This window comes from Sinocyclocheilus rhinocerous, unplaced genomic scaffold (assembly GCF_001515625.1).
Source record: "Sinocyclocheilus rhinocerous isolate Xijiao unplaced genomic scaffold, SAMN03320098_v1.1 scaffold410, whole genome shotgun sequence".
Classification (NCBI taxonomy): Eukaryota; Metazoa; Chordata; class Actinopteri; order Cypriniformes; family Cyprinidae; genus Sinocyclocheilus; species Sinocyclocheilus rhinocerous.
Window position 1 is genome coordinate 14584 of NW_015637147.1, and position 25685 is coordinate 40268.

At 36.2% G+C, this 25685-nt stretch overlaps 1 protein-coding gene across 1 annotated transcript in view; it reads right to left on the minus strand.

Moving 5' to 3' along the window:
- The window catches only part of LOC107748609 (integrin beta-like protein 1), a 43788-nt gene that overhangs the window by 8099 nt on the left and 10004 nt on the right, over positions 1 to 25685 (minus strand). Inside the window, exons 3-8 of the mRNA XM_016563486.1 lie at positions 21103 to 21249; positions 20023 to 20145; positions 18294 to 18434; positions 14017 to 14157; positions 13283 to 13429; positions 4762 to 4878 (exon numbers count right to left, since the gene is read on the minus strand). Of these exons, the coding sequence (XP_016418972.1) occupies positions 4762 to 4878; positions 13283 to 13429; positions 14017 to 14157; positions 18294 to 18434; positions 20023 to 20145; positions 21103 to 21249 (816 nt within the window). The remainder of the gene's footprint in view (positions 1 to 4761; positions 4879 to 13282; positions 13430 to 14016; positions 14158 to 18293; positions 18435 to 20022; positions 20146 to 21102; positions 21250 to 25685) is intronic.

Below are 25685 nucleotides of genomic sequence, written 5' to 3' on the forward strand. Positions count from 1 at the left end.
CACCACACACAGATGATACAGTCAAGATATAGATTAGAAATATATTAGGGCTGTCAAGCAATTAATTTTTTTATTCTAATTCATTACATTATGTGCCATTCTTGCATATAGCTTAAGTAGTAGTGTCAGAAGTGTGAAGAAGAAATTGAAAGCAATGATCTTCTTGACCTTGGAGTGAAAGTCATAGCAACAGATCTATGTGGCCTCAGGGACATTGTTGTCTGGACAAGCACTCATGACACAGTCGTATACATGCAAAGAAACAGACCTGCTCAGATATGACTTGAAAACCCCAGCAAGAGTGCTTGAAAACCGATACAAATATGTGAAGATTCAACTCATTTGAGATGTTAAACAAATCACGATGCAGTTGGGGGTAGGAGTTTATATGACTGTATCTCTGAGGGGAACTGACTGACTTTCTTTTCATCTTGCCTCTGTATAATGCATATTGAAGTTCATAAGCAGTAACTTTACAGCGGTAAGCAAGGAAACGCTGTGTCGCTGCTGTTCCATAAGCGCCACCTGCTGTCAGAGTGAATTTGCATTCTCATTCAGCCCATCTGCTGTTTTTGTTTTGTGCAGATATGTTTTTTTTTGTAGTATCTGACTAAAGTCAGACCATTCTGTTTTTGCTTCAAACTTCGAAATTATGCAATCTAATTTTGATTGAAAACTGCTCATCTTTGTTTGGATTGTGATTAAAATAGTGTTTGCCTCTAATTTTAAATGGAAAGAGCACAGTCAAAGCTTGTTTATATGAAGAGATTTAATTTATTTGTGTTACAGTATTTTGTTATTTGATTTTGGGTTTGTTTTAAAATTTCAATTTAGTTTTGTTATTTGACATATTTCAATTTCACAAAGAAATGTGCAGCATTTTGTCCAAGCAATAATTAAAGGACGCCTTTTCGTTTATAATTTGGCTTAAATCTCATTTTGTTAAAAAAAAATTGTGAGAAAATCGTATTGTGAATCGTATCACATCGTGAGTTGAGTGAATCGTTACATCCCTAGTCATTGGTGAAATTACTAGAATCTGTAAAGTCTATGTGACCCTGGACCACAAAACCAGTCGTAAGTGTCAATTTTTCAAAATGTCATCATATGAAAGCTGAATAAATAAGCTTTCCATTGATGTATGGTTTGTTAGGAAAGGACAATATTTGGCTGAGATACAACTATTTGAAAATCTGGAATCTGAGGGTGAAAAAAAATCTAAATATTGAGAAAATCGCATTTAAGGTTATCCAAATGTCCTTAGCAATGAATATTACTAATCAAAAATTCAGTTTTGATATATTTACAATAGGAAATTTACAAAATATCTTCACGGAACATGATCTTTATTTAATATCCTAATGATTTTTGGCATAAAAGAAAAATCTATAATTTTGACCCATACAATGTATTTTTGGCTATTGCTACAAATAAACCCCAGCGACTTAAGACTTTTTGACCTGGAGTTTTGTGGTCCAGGGTCACATATCTGTCAACAAATTCTAGGAATACACAAGTGCCAATTATTTTCAGTGCCAATATTCCTGTGGTGTCTTCATCTCAAAGTGCAGTACATACTGTGATCTACATGATTCAAGCTGCTATTCAAGGGCAAATAGCCTTAGAAAATGTCAATTAAAATAATATGACTAAAGTGGTGAGGATTTGGCCTCTGCATAAACTTTGCCAAGACAACTGTCTGTGCTTAGATGCTTCAAGAGTGCAAACTTTTTAGAGAAGTAGGATCAACTTCAAAATATTAATTAATTATTTTGGCAGGCTTGGCAGATATAAATCAAAACAAATATTCTGAAATATGAATATTACAGTGGGTAAAAAGAATCACCCCCCACCCCCACTTTAAAATAATCACATTTTGCTGCTTTGCAGCCTGAAATGAAGGCGGACACAGTTTTTGTTTTATCCAGCTGTATTTACTCAGTGCAACTTATAACATCCAAGTGAAAGATATAATACCAACATGTCAGAAAAAAATAAAATAAAAAAAGAATAAGTTGGAAAAAGGATCTCCCCCTTGTGTCAGTATTTTGTTGAACCACCTTTTGCTTTAATTATACAAATCATTCCACAGATTTTCAATGGGGTTTAAGTCTGCATTGACATTCACTTTTTCCTCCTTTAAACCAATGTGTGGTCAGTTTTGCTGTGTGCTTTGGGTCATTGTCATGTTGGAAGGTAAACCTTTTTCCCATCGACAACTTTCTGGAAGAGGCCAGCAGATTTTCCTCAAGAATTTGACAGTATTTTGCCCCATCAATTTTTCCTTCTATAGCTATGTGATAAAACTCATGCATTCGGATGGCGATTTATTCACGGTGGAGGAGCGAGTTTTGTGGGAACGCAGGCGCTGCTCACGTGGTCGGTTGCATGATTGTCTGCTGTGAATAAAATGGCACATGCTTGGAATAATGAGAATAAATTCATATTTAATGTAATAATAATATTGTATCATTTGACTATTTAAATCCCCTGTTTAAAAATAGAAAGACAGACACGCTATATGGGCTAGATGAATGGTTTGTCTTGCAATTTTCTCAAATGATGTCATTTTTAAAATCACCGACTACCCCCTGTAAATGGTGAAAATCCCTTACGTCCCCCTGAGAAACAATTACATGTTGCACATGACATGTGCTCCAGTCCCTGCTGCAGAGAAACACCCCCATAACAGGATATTACCACCTCCATGCTTTACTGTAGGAATGGTATTATTTGGATGGTGAGCTATATTGGATTTCCGCCAGACATATCGTTTGGTGTTGAGGCCAAATAATTCAATTTTAGTCTCATCTGCCTCAGAATCTTCAAGGTGCGTTTTGGCAAAGCTCAGTGGTGACTGCATGTGGCCTTTCCTGAAGAGTGACTTTTTTTCTTGCAACCCTCCCATACAAACCACATTTGTGGAGAATTTGTGATATTGTTGTCACCTGCACAGAATGACCACTCTTTGTCATAAATTCCTGCAGCTGCTTCAGAGAGTTGCTGTAGGTCTCTTGGTCGCCTCTCTGACCAGTTTCCTCCGGGCTCTTTCATGCAGTTTGGAGAGATGTCCTGATCCAGGGAGGGTCTATGGTGTACCAAATACCTTCCACATCTTAATAATAGAATTCACTGTGCTTCTAGTCATTGATTATGCCTCTTTTCATGCTGAGCTCATCAAAATGACCACACAGTTGAAAGTCAGATGGCTTTGTGTGCCATTGAGATGGTGGTTAGCAACACCTGTTAGAGTTTACAAGTGATTTTTAGGAGAGGGTGATCCTTTTTCCAACTCAGTGATTCTGTTTTTTTATGTTGGTGTTTTATCTTTCACTTGGATGTTATAAGTTGCACTGAGTAAATACAACTGGATAAAACAAATTTTTTTTTTTCCCTGACATGTTGGTGTTATATCTTTCACTTGGTTGTTATAAGTTGCACAGAGTAAACAGCTGGATAAAACAAAAACTGTGTCCGTCTGCATTTCAGGCTGCAAAGCAACAAAATGTGATTATTTTAAAGAGGGGTGATTCTTTTTGTGCCATTGAGATGGTGGTTAGCAACACCTGTTAGAGTTTACAAGTGATTTTTAGGAGAGGGTGATCCTTTTTCCAACTCAGTGATTCTGTTTTTTTATGTTGGTGTTTTATCTTTCACTTGGATGTTATAAGTTGCACTGAGTAAATACAACTGGATAAAACAAAAACTGTGTCCGTCTGCATTTCATTCTGTAAAGCAACAAAATGTGATTATTTTAAAAGGGGCGATTCTTTTCTATACCCACTGTATATGTCAGTGTCCTCAGTCAACTGAATGATGTGTTGTACAGTCAGCTGGAGTCTCTGTGGGTTAATATTTTAACTTGTGCTTGATCATTATAGAAAAACTCCAAGAGGCAAGAGTTTTCCTGGAAGCCCCCTATGTAGTGTAAAAATTAACAGTTTAGATCCACCGATATTAGAAAAAAATAGAGACGAAAAAGAAAACTTGATTCTCTGCTGTTTTCAAGAGTGATTACATTACAAGAAAAAAATTAACACAGTAAAATAAAATATATACATAATTTTTAAACCAAAATTAACATTTGATTGGAAAGTTATATAATTATATAAGTATATAATCCCATTTTATTGGAATTTGTAAATTGTTAAATTACATTGGAAATATAGAAATATCATTTAAAAGTTTGAGGTGGGTAAGACTTAAAAAAAAAAAGAAAAAAACTTTATTCAGCAAGAACACATTAAATTGATCAAAAGTGACAGTAAAGATGTCTACATTGATACAAAAAGAATAAACATTTCAATAAATGTTATTCTTTTGAACTTTCTATATATCAAAGAATACTGGGGAAAAAAATGTATCGTGGTTTCGAAAATATTAGGCAGCATAACTGTTTTCAACATTGATAATAATAAATGCTTGAGCACCAAATCAACATATTAGAATAATTTCTGAAAACATCATGTGACACTTAAGGCTGGAATAATAGCTGCTGAAAATTCAGCTTTGCAATGACATGAATAAATTATGTTAAATTATACAAAAATAGAAAAGTTATTTTAAAATGTAATAATATTTTCACAGTATTACTGTTTTTACTCTATTTTTATCAAATAAATGCAGTCTTGGTGAGCATTACATTACTATGGTCATTCTGTTTTTCACAGGATTCTCATAGACCAGCACAATCTAGAGATGGACAAACAATGGCACCATTAATGCTTATCTTGTCCTGCTGTCTGTGTTTGTGTGTATTACCTCCACAGATCTCTCTGTTCAGGTCCTCACACTGCCTGTCGTCACACTCACAGTTCTTGCCATGTACGCGTTTATCTCCGGGTGGGTGGCATGTGCACTGGCCGCACAAACACTGCCCTGAAACACACAAATACTCTGACTGGCAAGAAAACCAAAAAAATTACAGTGAAATCCAAAGCAATCTAATATGTGGCTATTTTTAGTATTTTATATTATCAAGATCTTGTATGAATGTAGGTAAAATCTACGTTTCACCTTGAATTTGGCTTATCAAGGTCAACTGGAAAGCTCTTTGCACTGAAAAGCACTCAGTGCCTCAGTCTATGCTTATCATAGAGCACATTAGTCTGCTAAAGTGGCACTGTCGTTGTTTGACATTGACAGCCGTTACAACTCCAGCTCCATGCAGGCGAGGAGAACAACAAAGCAACGCCCTGTCTGACAACCCCTCAGCCTGCCAAGCAGATAAAAGCTGTGTGCTGCTGTTGCCACGGTAACTGGTGATGTCATAACACTTTTCCTTTATCGATTAGCTTGAGTGACGTCATGTAGCCCTTCCCTTAGGCTTGCATGGCTACCCCACATTTAACAGCTAAGCCTGCAAGAGAGAAGTGCTCAAAACACGTAAAGAACGTCTGATTCTGTTCATTTTCACACCTCTAATAGTGTTATCCATCACCGGTACCAAATTATACAGAACTGTCAGCGACAAGTGGAGCTCAATGAGTTAAAATGTACAAGTTATCATACTGACAAACTAAACTACTGACCATACATTGATTCTGCACATTATTGAGTGCCTTTATACAGACAGTACGAAACACGTGATGCACTAGACAGCCAAAGTGTATCTTTTCCATAAGCTTTCACAGTGGCTAGTTGCATTATATGTGTATAAATGGAGAAAGCAGCGCTGGCAGCTTCAGTGTGATTAATGGCTCCCTCGCTGATCATGTACTGCGCTTTGGTCCGAATCGAAGCAATTAATTCCTTCACAATATTTGAGAGACAGCCATCCGGCAAGTTCAATTCTCTAGGGAGCCGTGCTTGCGCAGGTGCCAAGACAAAACCTCCGTTCCTCTAAATTGTTAAACATCATAATGGCTCAGCATCATCAATTTCCAATAATATGACCCCTAATTCATCTCTAAGAATTACATTATTATAAATGTATGATCATGGTGCTTAAAGCCTGAGATGGGCATTTAGAGTAAACGCTGTACAGGGAGCCGCGCCAGCTGTTCTGTGTTAGACCAGGATTTCTATCACAATATTGTCACTGTTAAGGAGTTTTCTTGAGACTTTGGCTATGTTACGATTTAGATTTATACTGGTGTGCATTTCTGCATTGGAACACCTGGCAATTGCATTTTGACAATTGGATAATATAGCCAAAAAAAAAGAAATGCATACACAGTTCTTAAAAGAACAATTTTTTTCTTTCTTAATGTCAAGTACTTTTTTAATAATCTCAAGAAGTCTTTTCCACTAGAAAGTGGTTCTTTCCACTAGAAAGAACACTAAAGAAAAGATTCTATGGATGTTTAAGGTTCTTCATGGAACTATAGATTCCAATAAAGAACAATTTTTAAGAGTGAACTTACGAAATCCACCTTTGGAATGCTTATTTTTAATGTAGGACACTAATTCTAATCTCTACTATTTAGGACAAATGCAAATTAGGCACAGCCATTTTGAAGTTATTCTTTGGCATATCTGGAATGACTGTTGATGATGAATGCCAAGACTGTATCACTCTTGTGCCACAAACTTGACAGGGACAATCAGGCTTGTAAAGACACCAGTGTTTAGCTGCACAGAACACTGCCAGCTCTGACATTAAATGACAAGCGTGCTGGAGTCATGCTGAGTGTATCCTGATGTGTCCTGTGAAGCATGAACCTGCCAAATACAGAGGTTCATGCAAATGAGACTTCTGGGGTGCTAAAGGGAGTAAAGAGGTTTTTCACTGTCTGCCTTTTAAAGTGCAATTAAGAAATGTCAAGAGCCACAAAGAACCAGAGGTTGACCATTTCACAGTAGGGTTTTAGATGCAAATGCGTGTAGGTTTGTATATATGAATATAAAATTAAAGACCTTAACTGTACACTACAATAAGAATAAAATCATTCAACACCAGATTAAAGGGTTAGTTCACCCCAAAATGAAAATGATGTCATTAATTACTCACCCTCATGTCGTTCCAAACCCGTAAGACTTCCGCTCATCTTCGGAACACAAATTAAGATATTTTTGATGGAATCTGAGAGCTCTGCTCGGGGGAGAAGAATTGTTAAATAAATTATGTTATTTTTGTTTTGTTTGTGCACAAAAAGTATTCTCGCAGCTTTGCAAAATTGAAGTTGAGCCACTGATGTCACATGGACTGTTTTCCGATGTCCTTACTACGTTTCTGTCTGGGAACATTACAGTTGCATTACTGTCTATGGAGGGTCAGAGAGCTCTCAGATTCCATCAAAAATATCTTAATTTGTGTTCCGGAGATGAATGAAGGTCTTACTGGTTTTGAACGACATGAGGGTGAGTAATTAATGACAGAATTTTCATTTTGGGGTGAACTAACCCTTTAAATATAATACAATGTAATGTAATATAATATAATATAAATCATTTACACAAACAATTTATTCAAAAACACTGATTCACTCTGAGAAAATACCACTGTGTTTGCTGTGATATATATATAACGTATTCTTCTTTGGCTTCATTTGGAACTATTTTCATTGATAAAATATAAAATAAAATGTTATGTGATCGAAATTGTAGTCACTACATACAGCTTTACACATTTTAAGAAGCATATTATTTTATATGCTCCTAATAGGGCTGGGTATTGACAAAAAATTCATGATTTTATAATAATAACATTACTAACTTTACAATTACATAATTATATTTCTACAATTAATTTAAAAAATATATATAAACGCTATATATAAATGGTGGCTGTCATAAAAACTTGACATTTTTTCAAACTAATTAAATATTGAAGAACAGTAAAAATTATAAACAATATGTTACATGGTGCATATATTTATCAAAATGCTTCTCTCGAGTTAATTTTTCTAGCTGACTAACGAGTTTATGGCCACCAAATAGGTTTTTTTTTCTCTGAGGTAAATGTGACAAAATGTGACAAGCTGTTTTATTGACGTCTTTCCATGGTTGAAACACTGATTGAGCGATTTCTGTAAGTTGTACTCTTTCTTTTAACATATCTTCGGGTGTTCATTCATGTTTATTTCATGCTGTAACTGCTATTAAAGTGAAGGAGACGATCAGTTCATGAGTGCTTTGTGCTGCACTTCTCTTGAACTGAGGCGCTACAGCGATCTGTAACTCCAAAACAGCATTTATTTGAATTTTGTAATAAAATAGACAGATTTTGAAATCTGAGACTTTTTAACATTAAAAGTAACAAAGCACAAAGCTTATTGTGATTTATTGGATGGGAGGTGTGCTACAATGTTCTGTTCATTAACTGAAAGCAGGCTAGACTAATCGATTCTTGGGATTTAAGGTGCAGCAGGGGCAATGATATTACGCAGCGCCTGAAAATAGGCTTATTGGAAGTTACCTATAGCTGGGGACTATTTTCAGGCGCTGCGTAATATCATTGTGCCTGCTGCACCCATGGTACGGCAGCAAAGTTCCTTGATTATTATGCCGGAATGAGAGTATAGTTCCTAGCCATATCGGCCTAGAAAATCGCAACTTTTCATTTTCCGTCGGTCTTAGTACACGATGTAACTACAGAAGAGTCAAGTTTTAAATAGGAAAAATATAGAAACTCTTTGGTCATTTTTGAGTTGGAAAATGAGCCTATTTTAAAAAATAGTGGAGTGTACCTTTAAGAATCAATATAATTTCATAAAAAAATAAAAAAAATTTGTCCAGATGAAAAATGCACCACTTTTCATCATTTGCTGGTACTGAATATAGAGCAATCTGGGGAGAAGTACTAGCTTTACCACTTTTTCTTTGGAGATATTTAGCTTCTGTCAGACAATCTTGAAACATAGCATTTGGAAACCTTTCAATTGGCACAGGAAATGAAAGGTCAGGCAGGACAGAATGAGTTGTGTTAAGATGTGACATCTGAAGGCATCGCGAGTCCACTTTTCAGGTGCTTCTCACTAGCGGCTATAGGGACCACCACAATGACAGCACTGTGCTTGTTTATGATCATAAATCAATAAGTATGATTCACTAATATGGGATATTTGTTTTGAAAATGTCATATTTCTATAGCATATTGGTACCTTGGTATATAATTATATTGATTTATTTTTTAACTTAAACGTTCAACCCACAATTCAACAGCATACATATATATATGCATATACATAGAAATTGGACATATTCAGAATGTACATTCCCTCTCAATGCAGAACACCACTTGGTCCTTGTGCACCAGAGAAGGCCACCATTATCAAACTCAGAGGAAGTGATTGCAATCAGCCCTAATTCTGCTGATTTGCTTTAAAAGATCGCTCATCACACCAAGCAGTTCCTACAACACACTGGATATCAGGCAACATCTGCGTGGCAAATTAGGCCTCTTTTCCCTTTCCTGTAAGACGACTGGGAGTGTTGAATGATTGCTGCTGTGCATGTTTAATCAAGATGTATTCTTTGTATACGGCTCTGTGCTGTAATCTATAGAGTACATTAGTGAGCTAATGAATTGTGTAAAAACTAACACTCAGTAGCTTTCGTCAGTGCAATCACTCATTTGTTGCTTTTCAAGTGGAGGGATATACAACCATATAGTAAATATCTTTTGGATATCTTATCATGGCATGTGAAACGGTAACATTAAATGTAAAATGTTAGATGTAAAGATCATATGCAATGGAACTGCTGACAAGTTCACAAAAGAATCAACTTATCTACAGTAGAAACTGCGGTAACACTTTCTATGAAGCCCGTATTTATAATACATTATACAGGTATTCTTAAGGCATTATAATGAATGCATAATGCATTATAAAAAACCTTATCTGCTTTTCCAGCCTCAGCAGAAACCCTCTCAGAACAGGTGTTTCCTGGTGGATATTCCAAGCTTAAGAGAATGTGAAATCTTCCAGATTTTCACTTTTCGCCATCTCAGCTGGCTCTTTGTTTCCACTCGAAACCATTTACAAGCTCTTTTACTGAATCCTGCTTTCTTCTCTCTGTCCATTTGCTATGAGTTTTTACGAGTTACAATGATGACCCTTCTTATCTAGGAAAAATGGGCACATAAGTAAAAGATGCGAGGCTAGCACACACAAAATCAAAATATCTCATTTTAGTCAGGTGCTTCATGAATCTCAAGCAACTGCCATATGGCATGGCAATCCCTCATATGGGGCTTCTCCGTGGAACTGTGTAAATGTTGGTTTGATTCAGCCAGGTTGACAGTCCTTCTTAATTATGGGAGTGAAATTCAGAATGGAGGAAACCTGGATAATTACCTGCTGTCAGGATAATGGATGCAGCGAGCAGACCTATAGCTCCAATCATGGGTGAAATTCTATGTAAACAGATGTATAAATCATAATTTGCTGGCCACGTCTCATAGCACATGCTCACAGTATGGAGGGACAGTGAATCTATGGATTATTGATGCTGAACTGTAAAGCCACAGGGTTCCATTCAAACTGCATTCAGGAAAAGATTTAAGATCCCCATGAAATCAAAATTAAAGTTTTTTGGGTGTTAGTATCAATATGTTATGTGTTTTGCCCACCATATACCTGTCTGCCATTATCTGACCCATGCCTGCTTTATGACCACGTCTCTGTCTTCTCCACAATAAAGCTTTGCGAATGGATCCGCAAGTCTCACGTCTCGTCAGCCACGTATCAGTTAGCACTCCCATTCATCTCAATGGCAGTTGCTTGGCTGGCACAGGACCCTCTGAAAGCACAAATTTTGATATTTTTGAGCCAATCACCTGAGCTGTAAATACCGTGTAACTAATGATCCTGGAGCTGCAGGAAAATGATGTCATGCTGTTCGGCTGATGGCACAGTTCCAAGTTCTTGACTAGCAACTATCCTGAGCTGTGATGTGAAAAACATTAGACAGGGAAAATCTAAATCCATTTAATACTTTTAAGAAAGAAAAAAGAAACAAGCCCTGGTAAAATATCTACTATAATATAATATGAAGAGTAACTTTTTTTTATATATAATATAGTGATACTTGATTATTAATCATTAAACCAATCCTAAATATTTAAATAATTAATAAACAATGGATTATTTAATCAGAATACATGGTTGTACACCTTGTCATAAAATTATGCAACACTTCAGTCAGTCAGTGCTGCAATAAATTAAATAAACTGGCTTCCCTCCAGGAATTCTTTCATTTTTATATTTTTTATTATTAATTATTGAGCTTGGACACAATTTAACCCACCATTTGGTTGAAGCAGATTTTAGATGCTTTAAAGGTACAGCTGAAGGAATTAAAGCTAATAATTTTAGTGACTTTATTACAGTTTAATAATTTCTTTTTTTATTAGAGGTACAGAACTCACATCCTACTCTCTATGTTCCTCAAAAAAAAGACCAGAACAAACGGTTTTCACAGTGCCAAGATCCAAGCCAGAAATCCCTAAGCGGATTTAGCTTTTTTTTATACGCATGGTTCTGAAGAAAAAAAAAGAAAATATAATACTATGCATCTGGTTCACATTTGTTTATAAGTTTCACCACAAGACTTGCTGCCAGTTTCAGTGTTATTTCAGGTGCTATAGAAGAAATGTGCCGAGCTAAAGACTTGAGGGATAAAACACAAATGCTGCTATGTACCTGATTCTTCCAGCCTGCATGTTCACATGTGTGTTTCTTAGGTACGTTGGATCTAATCATTACTGACACTGTATACAACAAACATGGCCTAGCATTTAGTATTTAATGTAGCATTGTAAAACTGATTTTGAATTGAATTATGTGTAGGCTACACTTTTTCAACTCAGCCATTACAGCAAATATCATTTAATTTTTTACTTTTAAAATGAGAGAAGTTATATTATCTGCTCTACGTCGCTAGAGTATAAGAGAGCACGGGGGTGGAAGTCCTTTAAAAAACAAGTGCACAGAACACAGGCTCCATTAAAGTTAAATTATCACCTCACTCAGTGAAACAATACTATTATTATCACTCTTCACTTTTCTTTTGCAGCAGGGAACTATGGACATAGCATTGTTTTTGGAACAATTGCACTAGTTCTGATTCATCTACTGTAATATTTTTTCTTTTTAATAAGACTCATGCAGAGACAGACCAGCACCCCTACCTGAAGCAAACGTTCATAATTGCTCTTACAAAAAGTACCACGCATTCATATGAGACTGTAATTCAGATGATTATGGCGATTTGTTTAAAAAATATTAATAATAAATGTGTTTGAATTGTTAGGTTGCCAAATGCCACTCTTACTACAATTCATGTTACTACTATAAAACCATATTACATTTATATATGATCTTCAACTGTGCCAGAATCTTTCTATCAGAATCTACAACCCACAAATGCAAAGTTTTATTGCAGTAACAATTACTGTAACTACTGCATGTTGGTGGAAAGTATGTAAAAAAGTTTTGCCAGGTAACCTATCAATTGTATGTGGTAACGTCTAAATTAGCTTGTCAAAAATGTATATATTTAATATAACTGAATGCTGAAAAAAAAGAAATTTTAAGGGTCAGATCAAGTAGAGATAGCAATAAAACAAGTAGAAACAGAAATAAACTGTGGTTTATCATAGTAGTTTTTGCAAATCAATAATCTGAATCAAACAAACAATCCATCCATCCATCCAAAGAAGAAGAAATCAACGATTCACACAGCTCTATCAAAATCCACTGTTTGTCTTGTGTATTCAGACATCATCCTGCATCTGTTTGGAGTATTTGTGTTGTTTCTGGTAGTTTAGCAGTAAACTACCACAGAGACATGTTTGGTCTCTTATAATTGTTGCCGAAACACTATTTCGAATTAATCTATAGGCACAAAGAATGACATATACTGCCACAACATAATTTATGTACCAATCATTCAAACCATTCTATTAAGATTGACATGCTAAATGTGACCCTGGAGCACAAAACCAGTCTTAAGTCACTGGGGTATATAAATCTCAATTTCGAAAAATTTACCCTAATGACTGCTAATTTTAGCATCGTTATTTCCGCTAAAGCTTTGCATCACGCCATGATGAAGCAACTGTAGCGTCTGGACCAATCAAACACACAATTTTTCATTTGATTTAACAAATCAGTTATTCATTATATTTATAATTAATTATAACTAGTTATGATTAATTATTCATATTTCCCCATGAGCTGATTCGCTACACAACTAATCGGGAGAGTCGAAAATTACACACTTCACCTTTAAGAGTCCTCTGGCCTACCATGCAATCCACACACGTAACACCTCGGATCTGTGAAACGCTGCTGTTGGAACCCACTCTGGCACAGATGAATAGACACTTAATTACCTCTGCCAAAGCAGAGCAGGCTGGAGGTTCCCTGACACTTCTTCTGACTGGCTTCCATAGACAGCGAACAGGAGAGAGGATGATCGCATTTCTTTCCAGCCCAACCTTCCTTGCAGTCACACCTGCCACAGTTACACTGGCCGCGACCTTCAAACAGACACATAGCAGGATTTAGAGTCCTTTAATGGATGAACGGTCGACCGAAGCTTTGCCTGAAGCTGCCCTACATACAGAAAAAGATTATACATTGGTGGTGTATGTGAGTCGGGTTTATGGATTTGAAGTTAAAGGGCACCACTCACAGGTCTGGCTGACCATGAATGTAAAAAAAAGTATAGTCAGCCCGGTTCTCTGAGGCGAACATAAGTTTGACCGCAGAGTTATTCCTCAGCATTAGAAACAGATGTTAAAATGTTTCTGAAACACATCTGATGTACTTCAGCTCAGGATAATCCACGTGTCCTGTGTTTATGCAAGATCCTGAAGAGGTGGCGTGAACGGATATCGAACAGTTCCACCCTGCCTTGTTTTTCAGCAACTGTCAATATTTTTACTGCTGGATTTTGGAATGTGAACCATTTCCTTTTGAGGGGGTTTGATGAAGACAAAACTGACCATTTCAACCTGAGAAAAACACTGCCAGAGTGACAAGTGGGATACAGATTATATAAATACAACATAAAATGATAATAAGAATGAGATGTTTGACAGAAATGTTTCAGTTTGTGCTTCACCTGAACAGAAGTCATCCGAGTATCGGTCGTACATGGCATGGCAGCTTCTCTCGTCACACTCGCAGGTCTCTCCATGGATGTCACCCCAGTCTCCTGAGGGATCCACATCATAGCAAGTGCACTCGCCACATACACATGTGCCTACAAAGACAGGGTGAAAGCATGGTAAACCTCCTCTGAGAGTCAAACTAGGCTATATTTACGTTTGGGATTGACAATCATATTAACAGGTGTGACTCTCAAATTGTCCTGTTTAAATAAGACTTTATAGGAGTAAAGTAAGACTAAAGTTAATATAAAAAATATCACAAAGGGCACAACGTTATTTAATAAAAGAGGCCAATTGTGGTGCTTATTTATTCATAACATCAATATCTGCTTGGAATATTTCATTACATTTTAACAAAACGTTCAAACAAGCCTTTCTCAAGCCAGCATTGCTTATTAAAAATTATACTTACTGTATTGAATACCTTGGTAAGTTTTTATTATGTTTTTAAAATAAGTTCACCAAGGCTGCATTTATTTGATCAAAAATACAGTAAAAACTGTAATATTGTGTAATATTATTACAATTTAAAATGTTTTTTAATTTTTTTATTATACCTTAAAATTTAATGTATTCCTGTGATGGCAAAGCTGAATTTCCAGTCGCTATTACTATTATTATCTTCATTGTCAATAATTCTAATATGCCGATTTGGTGCTCAGGTAACATTTCTTATTATTATTAGTTGAAAACAGCTGTGTTGCTTAATATTTTTGTGGAAACGGTGACACATTATTTTTCAGGATTCTTTGATGAAAAAAAAAACAGCATTTATTTGAGATATTTGAGATGGAAATATTTTGTAACATTATAATTGTCTTCACTGTCATTTTTGATCCATTTAAGGCATTCTTGCTGATTGCTAAATTGTAGTACTCATTTCTTTAAAACTGACCCCAAACTTTGTTCAAATTCAGGAACTGGTGTTCTTAATTAATTTCTGAATATTTTCAAAAGAGAAGCTTTTTTTTTTTTTAAATATTAATGAATTACATTTAGGACAGACTATGTTTTAGGTTTTAAAACCGAAGGGTCTGTGCCAGGTAAGGCCATTTTCTGATAGTTGGAATATGGGTTCAAATTGTTATGCCTGTGTTAGGAGGATTAGGGCTGACTGAAACCGTTAGCTGCACAGCACTATAATTGTAGTGATGCTGAAAAGGAAAGCCAAATTTCTCCTGGGGGCCAAATCCTCCAGAGCCCAGCTGACAATAAGGGGCCATGCATGGCAAGGATTGATGAGGATGCTTACTCTAAGTTCCAGCTAATCTATTGCTGGGGCGACAGTCATGGCAACAGAGCTGCGGGAAACACTTTCACTCTGATGAATCCGAGCCAGACCAGTTGCAGCACAACTGGAAATCCTGTTTTCTCTTATCTGTGCGGTGAAAGCACACTGGGAAGCGAGCCAGCTGGCGTCCTGTGAGCAGGGGGCTAGACCACTGTAGCCGCCACCATTTGCAGGCCTGTCAAAGATCTGTCCTCGTGAATATAGACCTTACATTGCACTTGATTTGCATTATGCAACCTTCTGTGAATGCTTAAATAAATGGCATGAGCTGTATTATTAGAGTCATGCTTGTAAGAGTATATTGTTGCTTGGTGTAAAACAAAGAAAAGCAAATACAGTGATACATGTAGTAGCCCACTCTTCAGTAACTTGCTTACACTTGGCTAAGACTCAGTGGGAGTTCATTGAGGGAAGGAAGAAACGATTAATGGAAGCCCAAGTGTGTCTCACAAATGCTAGTTATATAATCATTACAGAACCATCTCTAACTCTAAAATTAGAGATCCACAATATCGGTTATCAGCCAATATTAGTTTAAATCTGTATTGGTCAACATTGCCCTAGTAAAAAAGTAATATATTTAAAATACATTTATTTCATACTAAGTATATAAAATCTATTAACATATTTACTGACATATTGTTCGAGACTAACTGATATAAAAATTATAATTAAACTTTAATTGGAGTACTATTTGTGCACAATGCACATTTCTTAATATTAAGCCTAAAATGTGTTTTAATGTCACTATTGATGAGTATTGTATGATCTTTGAATAATATCGGTCTTTAAATGCAAGATATTTAAAGTGTACCTAAAGTATACTTGCAAGTTCCACTTTAGCACAATCAAATGTTCAGTATATCTTTAGTTGGACTTTAGGACTACTTCCGCACAATCAAAGTGCATTAAGCACAAAATGAGTTGTTACAATTTAACAGATTTTAAGTATACCAATTTAGTATACTAAAAGTACAATTGCAGGGTATTTTTATTAATATTAAGTACATAAATATGTAAATGTATTTTTAGTATACTTAGCATGAAATAATTGTATTTCAAATACATTTTTCTATATTTATTTTTCACTAGGGTGGATATACATTAATGTTCAAAAGTTTGGGTTCAGTAAGATTTTTTTTATTTTTTAAAGAAATAAATACTTTTATTGAGCAAGGATACATTCAATTGATCAAAAGTGACAGCAAACATTTATATTTTATTAATATTTTACAATATTACTGTATTTTAGAATGTTACTACAATATTAGTATATACTGTATTTTTAAATAAAAAAAAAGTGCAGCCTCGGCATAAGAGGCTTATTTCAAAAACATTTAAAAAAAAATCTTACCAACCCCAAACTTTTGAACAGCAGTGCATATTAAGATATTTAATACATACTCATTTCTTCTATTTATATTTTACACTTAAACTTTGCCATTATCTAACATTCACTTAAAGTTAACCTGTAAAAAATAAATTAATAATAATAATACTAATAATTAAAAACACTGTTAAATATATTATTTATATAAAATATTCTATACTATTCTGTATATCTATTTTTTTTAAATCAACTACGCCACTTGTCTCCATTATCAATCACATTTTTTCCTTATAACACTGCTTTGCTGATGAACTTCAGCTTTACATCCAATACTGTATGTCCTTTCTGTGTCTACCTCTTAGATTTCAGCCTGGGATAGCGTCTCAACACCTTGACCAGACTGAGAATGTCTTTATCCCATCTAAGGGACCCACCAGCTTAGCTTTCTTTACAGACATTATTTGTAAATGTAACAGCTCTTTACTTACTGGCCTGTCTGCATCTGCCATTTGTCCCCTTTTTTAAGCCTCCCTTTGGCATCCCACATGTGTCAGAATCACATTTAATAGACTCTGCCAGTAAGAGTTTTGCACATGTGGTCCTAAGTTCTGGTCTAGTTTTAAAAGTAACTTTCATTAGTTGTTTTAAAACCCAAGCATTTTTGCTTTATTTATGCTTTTTTTTCTCCAAAAGGTTATTAAATGCATAACTTTGCTTGGTTGTATTTCAAAGTGAAGGGCAAGCTATTTCATGGATTGAGAGGCTGACTGACTAAAAGAGGCTGTCATTTCACACAATATCAGCAATCCACTGAGACCTGCCATTCACATGGCAGAACGTAAAATTGAAGGGTATAAACTAAATATAAAATACAGAAAATGAGGCTGGATTGCTTAAAAGGGCCCAAAATAATGGATATCTTTCACCATGTGCACTGGAACTAGCAAGTGCACTTCTCTAGAGCAATGGGAACTTAATTCCTGTTAGAGACAGAGGGCTTTCCTCTCAAACAGAAAACAGGATGATAAAAATACATACGTTGTCAAATGCATGGATAAGTATGCCTAAGGAAGGCCATGAGGGATTGTATACTCTATTGGAAAGTGTAACTACTGGTAAAATGCTGTTGTTTTTAGAAACCTTTTGATGCAGAAAAGCAGCAGGGTTGCTTATGATGAGTGGACACAGTTTGTGGGTAGATTACTTAACCACAGACGGTGGTTCAGATGGAGGTTGAGTTTATGCTGTATACCACTTCACCCTTTTGCTGTAATCAATTTCAGAGAAGCTCCCTGGAGGTTCACCGGCAATATGAGAGCCAAGCTTTTTTGGCAGCCTGATGTATCTTAATGGAGAATGCATTGTCCCACTCTCATTTGTGCTTGTCAGGTGAAATTACTTATGTTGAATACAGCTGATATGGGACAATTAGACTTATTTCAGTACAGATACTCTGTGGAAAACCCCTCAAATAAAATTTTAATTTGATTTAGATGCCCCTGCAGTAGCATTAAGGATAACCTAAGTGAATCTATTAGTTAAAGTTATAAGGTGATAGGAAATATTGGTTATGTCAGAGTAAGGTAAATGCTTGCACAAAGACAGACCTCTGTTGCTGCAGATCTTGCCATCTGGAGATGTGCATCTCCGCTTACTCTCCCATGGGCTGATGTCACACTGGAATTCACATTTATCTCCATGCCAACCAGCCGAGCAGTAACAGTTTCCACAGTAACACTTTCCATGGCCTACAACCACGAACACAGGGAGAGAGAAGAGAGAAATTCAATTTCAGAGTTTTGAGATTTTTCTTTTAATATCTCATCATCATTATCGTTGACAACGTGCAGGTATGGCAATGGCATTAAGTGAATGAGGATGTCAATCATTTTAAAGGGTGTATTTTACATATAATCATGCTATTGAAAACCATATGCTTTTGTAAAATGGATATACAGCATTAAAAAATGGCTTTCATTTTTATCTTATATATTTTTACTTGCATAAGATAAATGAAAATTACACAAGGTGGTAAGGTAAGACTTGTTTTCAAAGAAATCTAATACAATTTTAAAATAACTTTATTAAACCCGACGCGTCAAAGCACTTTGCCATTTGTCCTGTCGTCAGCAGACTCAAGCACATAGACTATGTCACAGGTTGAACAGGCATTTGTGTACTGTATCCACTGTAAACAGCGTCAGTGATTATAATGGTTTCTATTTGCTTTTAACGTGACGCTTGCATCCGGTGTAGGCAAGTATCAGGCGTTAAAGGGATAGTTCACCCAAAAAAAAAAAATTCTGTTCTTAATTACTCACCCTCATGTCGTTCCAAACCCATAAAACCTTTGTTAATCTTCGGAACACAAAATAAGATATTTTTGATGAAATCCGAGAGCTTTCTGACCCTGCATAGACAACAACGGAACTACCATGTTCAAGGCTTAGAAAGGTAGTAAGGACATCGGTAAAATAGTCCATGTGACATCAGTGGTTCAACCTTAATTTTATGAAGCTACGAGAGTACTTTTTGTGCACAAAGAAAACAAAAATAACGAGTCATGGGTCGTGGTACTCTTGTGAGCACGCATCGAAGACTAACATGGAAGAGAAGAAATTGTTGAATAAAGTCTTTTTTTGTTTGTTTTCTTGGTTACACTTTATTTCGATAGTCCACTTTAGACATTATATTAACTATAAGTAACTTCTTTCCCCTTTAACTATCCCTGAACACGACTGAACACCAGTGAGATGACGTATAACTATTCGTCGATGTCTTGCTCTGGAGGCAATCATATGCAAATGTATTTGCCCGTGACATAACAAATCCCACAATATCCAAATGAGCCATTTTGGAGCTTGATTAAATAAATGCTCTGTTTATAATGAGGGGGATGTTTTAAGCTATGAAACTTGAAGGATGTTTTAATGGTACAAAGATCTCTCATAAGTCAAAAGATTTCTCATGTCATGACACCTTTAACAAAATCTGACAACAGTGGTGTGATATCTTTTAATCGTTTAGCTCAGACCACACAAAAAATCTATCAGATTTGTATAAATACTATATTTTACATATGCTGGGTATCTAATGTGCTTGCATGTCCCTAATGCCTCTGTCTAAAAAGTGTGTAGCTTCCATTGCTACAGCTACAATATTGAGTGTTTTATCAAAGATGAGCAAATAAAACAAAGCAGATGCCACTTGGTTTTTATATTTTGTTATCAAATGCAGTAGCGTTTAGACATATAGTAAAATTCATACAAATGTGTCCAAAAACATTTTGGGTCACTGTAGATCAGTCTAGAAGCACTGGTCACCCTGTGATCATACCTCCACACACGTCTCCAGAGTCTTCATCCAAACACTCGCTGTCGTCACACTCGCAGTAGCGTCCACTGATCAGGCCCTTCCCATCGGGATTATGGCACATGCAGCTGCCGCAGTGACAGGTGCCTGTCGGCCAGACACATCAATGTCAAAACCCACAGATCTCATGCTGTCACACTGCTCCACAGCACCACACAGCAGCATACTTCTACATATGCAGACACACACCGACTCACACAAACACTCCAGACCTATATAGGCTATATAGAATTGCATGCCATTTAGAATTTATCAGAGAATGAACTGAGAATTCCTGAATTTGAAATGAGCCAGCAAACTGGATGTAGATAGCATAATTTGTTGTAAGTGTAATTTTATATTTCGTTATGAATTGTCTATATACATGTCATCATAAAAAAAAACATTTTCCCCCTCATAATTATTAAATTATTTCACCTACAGAAATTTAGGTATCAATTTAAATTAAATTAAATATATTCATTTAAATTACAATTAAATGTAATATACAAATTTCATTAAATATTATAATGGACCATGGTAGAACACTGTAATTTTCTCAATATAATAATAATAATAATTTGAGAAAAAAATCTACATATATATAGGAATAAGTGAACCTAAAATTAACAGTTAATTGATCAAATTTATATTAAGTTTTTAATTTCAATTCAGTAAATCCCCTTCTTGTCATTGCGATTTAAATGGAAGTGTGAATAAATCGATTCCTAAAACAAGCCGTTTCTTAAATTCTGGATTTTGCCCAATCCTGATACACAGCATTTTCACGTTCACACATGTACTAATGGCATGGTGACACATAGCAGGCATATCTGCAACCAGCTGGGCCCCCTGCTAAAACATACAGACACATCACCTAAAGTTAATGTTCAGGTCGGTGTAAGGGTTAAGTACAGGATTTGGGGCAAGGTGTGAAATACAAGCAGGCTGTTATTTTCTAGACCACCCAAGAAAGAATGTTTGGACAACTGCATGCCACATATCTTGACCTTTAGTTCTATTATTTATAGGTCCCCATGCAATACCAAATATCATACATCTTACCTGCATTGGAGCAAACTACACCCTGGGCATTGCGACAGAGGTCTTTACTGGTTTTGCTGGAGAGTGAACATTCCTCCTGGTACTGACAGGATTCCCCAAACCAGTTTTCATCACAGAAACACTTTCCACATTTGCATATCCCATGATCTGCATTGGACACACATACAGAATACAGTTATTGATTGTATTGAGTAACAAGCGGTAATGATACAGACCCACACTGTTAAAGTAAATGGGTTAATAACAAATTATATTGTGTTGGAGGAGCGTACTATGAGATCAATATTGTGATTAGTAACACATTTGTAAGGTGTTTGGAGAGGGGTGAAGGCCAGGGTGATGTGAAAGACATTACCCCTCTCCATGTGTGCATGCCTACCTAGGAAACCCTGACAGAGAGGAGGATGGGAGTTGTGTGTGTTTCACACATGTGTGCGTCACAGCTAAAAGGTGTTGAAGATTCCTTATGGTTCTCTTCCACACCACAATTGCACAACCCTATACACTAGAGGTGTGCTAACTGATCAGTGTTAAAGTATTTTATTTTTACACTTGTTTAAATTTTGAATTCATTAAAATGAAAAAATGCTCAGTCAAACCGGATCACAGGGTCATCCCCGAACAGGTCGGGTTCAGGCGTTAATGCCCGTGAAGACACTTTGTTAACCCATTTGCTAAATGATGTTAACAAAGCAAAATGAATAGGCTTATAAAGTGTTAAAAGGGAGAAGAAAACATTTCCCATATGTTTTGTTGCTGATGTCAATGACTGTGTGTTCTATAGTATGTTGACGCAAATTCATGAGTCATACCGTAGAAGCTAGCCAAATGAGGCAGATTGCTTGACATCCTCTTAAAAACCATGAAAAAAAATCTAAGTTTTAAAAGAATGACCCAATATGTTTTGTGCAGGTGTATTATTGGATCAAAACAAATAAAAAAGGAAAGCAAAGCTTAGGTCAGGGATATTCAATTCCACGACCCGCAGAGTTTAGTTCTAACCCTATTCAAACACACTGCATGTAATAATACAGTAATCCTGAAGACCTTGATTAGTTGGTTCTGAAGTGTTAAATTAGGCTCAGAACTAAACTCTCTGGGACATGGCCCTCCAGGAACCGAATTGAATGTGTCTGGCTTAGGTTCAGTCATGAAGTTCTGCAGATCTGTGCAACAGGGTCAGTAAAATTCACTTTAATGCTTCTCACATCATGGAACTCTTGTTGGACAGACAGAAATGGATTTAATACCTTGTAATTAAAGTCTGTCCTGCAGTTTCACATCTCCACCACTTATTTCTACAGACGATTGTGTGTAGCCTAGTGAATAATGACAATATACGTAAGTACAATATAAGGTAGAGTAGATTTTTCCACAAAGCTCACTTACAAAGAAAATACAAGCAATTATATTTATTACAAATACTTAAAGGACCTTTTTCATTCATTTTCCACCACTCTCTCTTTCTCATTTGGCTTCTCCTCTTTCTTCCTATTAATATGCATGCAACAGTACTAAAAGTGAGATTAGTTTTCTATATCAGAATATTGTTATGATTGCCTATCATTATTCTTGACTTCATGGATGAAAATGGATGTGCACAAAAAACAACAGAAAATGGCAGACAAAATATGCTACAAATATATCCTGTTATTATTGTAAATTTAGCTCCTTTAGCCACATCCTGAAGTGTCATCTTCAATCACTCCCTGCAATAATCTATCATGTAAATTTGATGTCGTCTACAAGTGCTATCCACCAGTCCTTAACAATAGCCTTGTTCTGCTCCTGTACTCATTACCAGAGAGTCTTGGCTGCTTGTCACAAACATTCAGTGTTTCATAGCCAATCTGGAGGGAAAGGCAAGATTTATGCTAATACCAAATGGAGGATACATCTATCTTGTGCCATATAGATTAAAAGCAAATTGGTATTGCAAATGTTAAGACTTTAGCCACATCCTGAAGTGTCATCTTCAATCACTCCCTGCACTAATCCATCATGTAAATTTGATGTCGTCTTCAAGTGCTATCCACCAGTCCTTAACAATAGCCTTGTTCTGCTCCTGTACTCATTACCAGAGAGTCTTGGCTGCTTGTCACAAACATTCAGTGTTTCATAGCCAATCTGGAGGGAAAGGCAAGATTTATGCTAATACCAAATGGAGGATACATCTATCTTGTGCCATATAGATTAAAAGCAAATTGGTATTGCAAATGTTAAGATACGAGCCCAGCAATGTTGGACTTTGGCTATGATGTGATCTTTTAAGAAGGCATTCTCATCACTACATCAGGCAGGTTGTTATAGCAGTGGGACAACTACTTCCTGCACAGTTTCATACATTACCGAACTTTACAGAATAACGTTTTCAATGTGGTGGGGGTATCTTCCTCTGAACTTCTTTTTAGAGGAACCAATATTTGACCTGTAATGGATTTTCAAATGACTAGTTTTTAACATTGAGGACACCAGTGACATTAAATAAAAGGACAAATGTCCTTTTTGTTTTGTTGCTCACTTTTTAAGCCTAGAACTACTGTTTAAACTGGGGAAAATTAGTAAAAAATAAAAAGGGAATTGATATGCACTTTTATGGGGTTTCTTGAATATTTGAAATCTATTTAACATTTTTCTTACCATATCTTGAGAATGACATAGCTAATGAATAAAATAATAAAGAAAAATACAATAAAATAAAAATATATAAAAACAAGTATGCACTGACAATGAATTTGATCATTATTACTAACAGTACAGATGACTCTAAAGTCAAGTCAAATCATTTTTATTTCTATAGCACTTTATATGAACAGATCGTTTCAAAGCAGCTTTAATAAATGAGAAAATAGCAGAATCAACCCAATTATGGAGACCATTCAGATTCTGTTGTAAAGCAGCTAAAAAAAAAAGACAATATTGTCATTATTTAGCTAGCTATATGCAGTGTTGTTTTAGTTCAGTTCAATAACAGTGTAAGGTTCATCAGTTTCTAAACAAGTTCAGCTATAAGCAGTTCTACAGAAGGCAGCAATGTCGATATTCTAAAAACAAGAACAAAGCAAAAGAAGTAACAAATTTCTTCTTTCAGTTCCATTTAATATGTTCTTAACTTTCGTAGTCATGTCTCTCTTGAAAGTCATTTGATGCCATCCTACATGCAGACACAATCACTTTGACATATTAACTGCCACCCACCCATATGTGGGAGGAAGACTTTGGTCCTTGCTGTCCACTGTGTCCCAGCTTCTGTGCCACCAGGGGCATACTTTACCCCTTCCCAGCTGATGGGCCAAGATGGCCATATCCACCCTGAGCTGTATGACTCACTCTAAACAGCTGTGAACAGTATTAATAGACGGTGTGTCATCATCAGATAAATTGTAGATGGCGAGCAGATTAATGAATCATCAGATTCTAATAGCTGTTCCAATTGCAGACAGTGCTGTCCATGTTAAATACTGACATAGGAATATGGGGTGACCAAGAGTATGCATGACGTAAACTCTGATTACAATAATTTGTTTTGGGAAACAAGAATAGACAGTATTGTCTCAGAATCGCAGGCAATGTTGTCTCAGAGCAGCATCCAGCTCATTTCAGAATGCAAATATTTTCGGCTCAAGAATGTACTTACTTTTTTCAGTAGATATATTTACATTTAGCATTTTTTTTACCTTGAAACAGCATTCTTTTTGCTCCTTTTTCTAAAATATTAAGGTACTTCAATGATCATTGCAAAATTGTTCATATTAACTAAATTCAGCTTAGACAGGATCTCAACTAACCTATGCAAATGAAAATCTAATTAAAATCAGCGAGTGATAGTGCTTTCAACGACAGCAATTACACCTATGATTGGACTGTGAGTATATAATAGCTTGTTCCGATTAATAGTGTACACAAAAGTAAAGACACTGGGCCCTATTTTAACGATCTAAGCGCATGGTCTAAGCGCACGGCGCAGGTGCACTCAGGCCGTGTCAGAAATCCACTGTTGTTAGTTTAACGACGGGAAAACGGTCGGCGCGCCCGGGAGCATGGTCTAAACGGTTGTCCCTATTCTCTTAATGAGTAAAGGGTGTTTTTTGGGCGTAACTGCAATAAACCAATCAGAGTCTCATCTCTCATCCCCTTTAAAAGCCAGTTTTAAAAGCTTGTCCCATGGCTGGTTCGCTATTTACATGGCGGAATGTAATTTTTCATTTTTTTAAATGTTTGTGTGCTGCTGCGCGTCCCTGTGCAATAAGCAAAGTGTACGTGCGTTGTGCACCAGCATACAGGCGCATATTACTGAAGCGCTCTTTAAATAACAGAAAAAATATTGCGCCAGACTTTAGACCAGGTTTGAGGAACCCCTTGTCCAAATACCCACACTTGCGGTCTTGGCCACTTGAGAGCGCGTGCGCGCGACAGGAAGTAACGGGCGTCAGCAACGCATCAGCAATTCCCTCAGATCTCGTCTTTGATAATTCACACTGCATGATTTTCACTCGCGTGAACGAGCACGGATTTGCCTCCGATTTCGGGCATTTGTCGGCGAGTGAAAAATCGGGCTAAAATCGTGCAGTGTGAACTCGGCA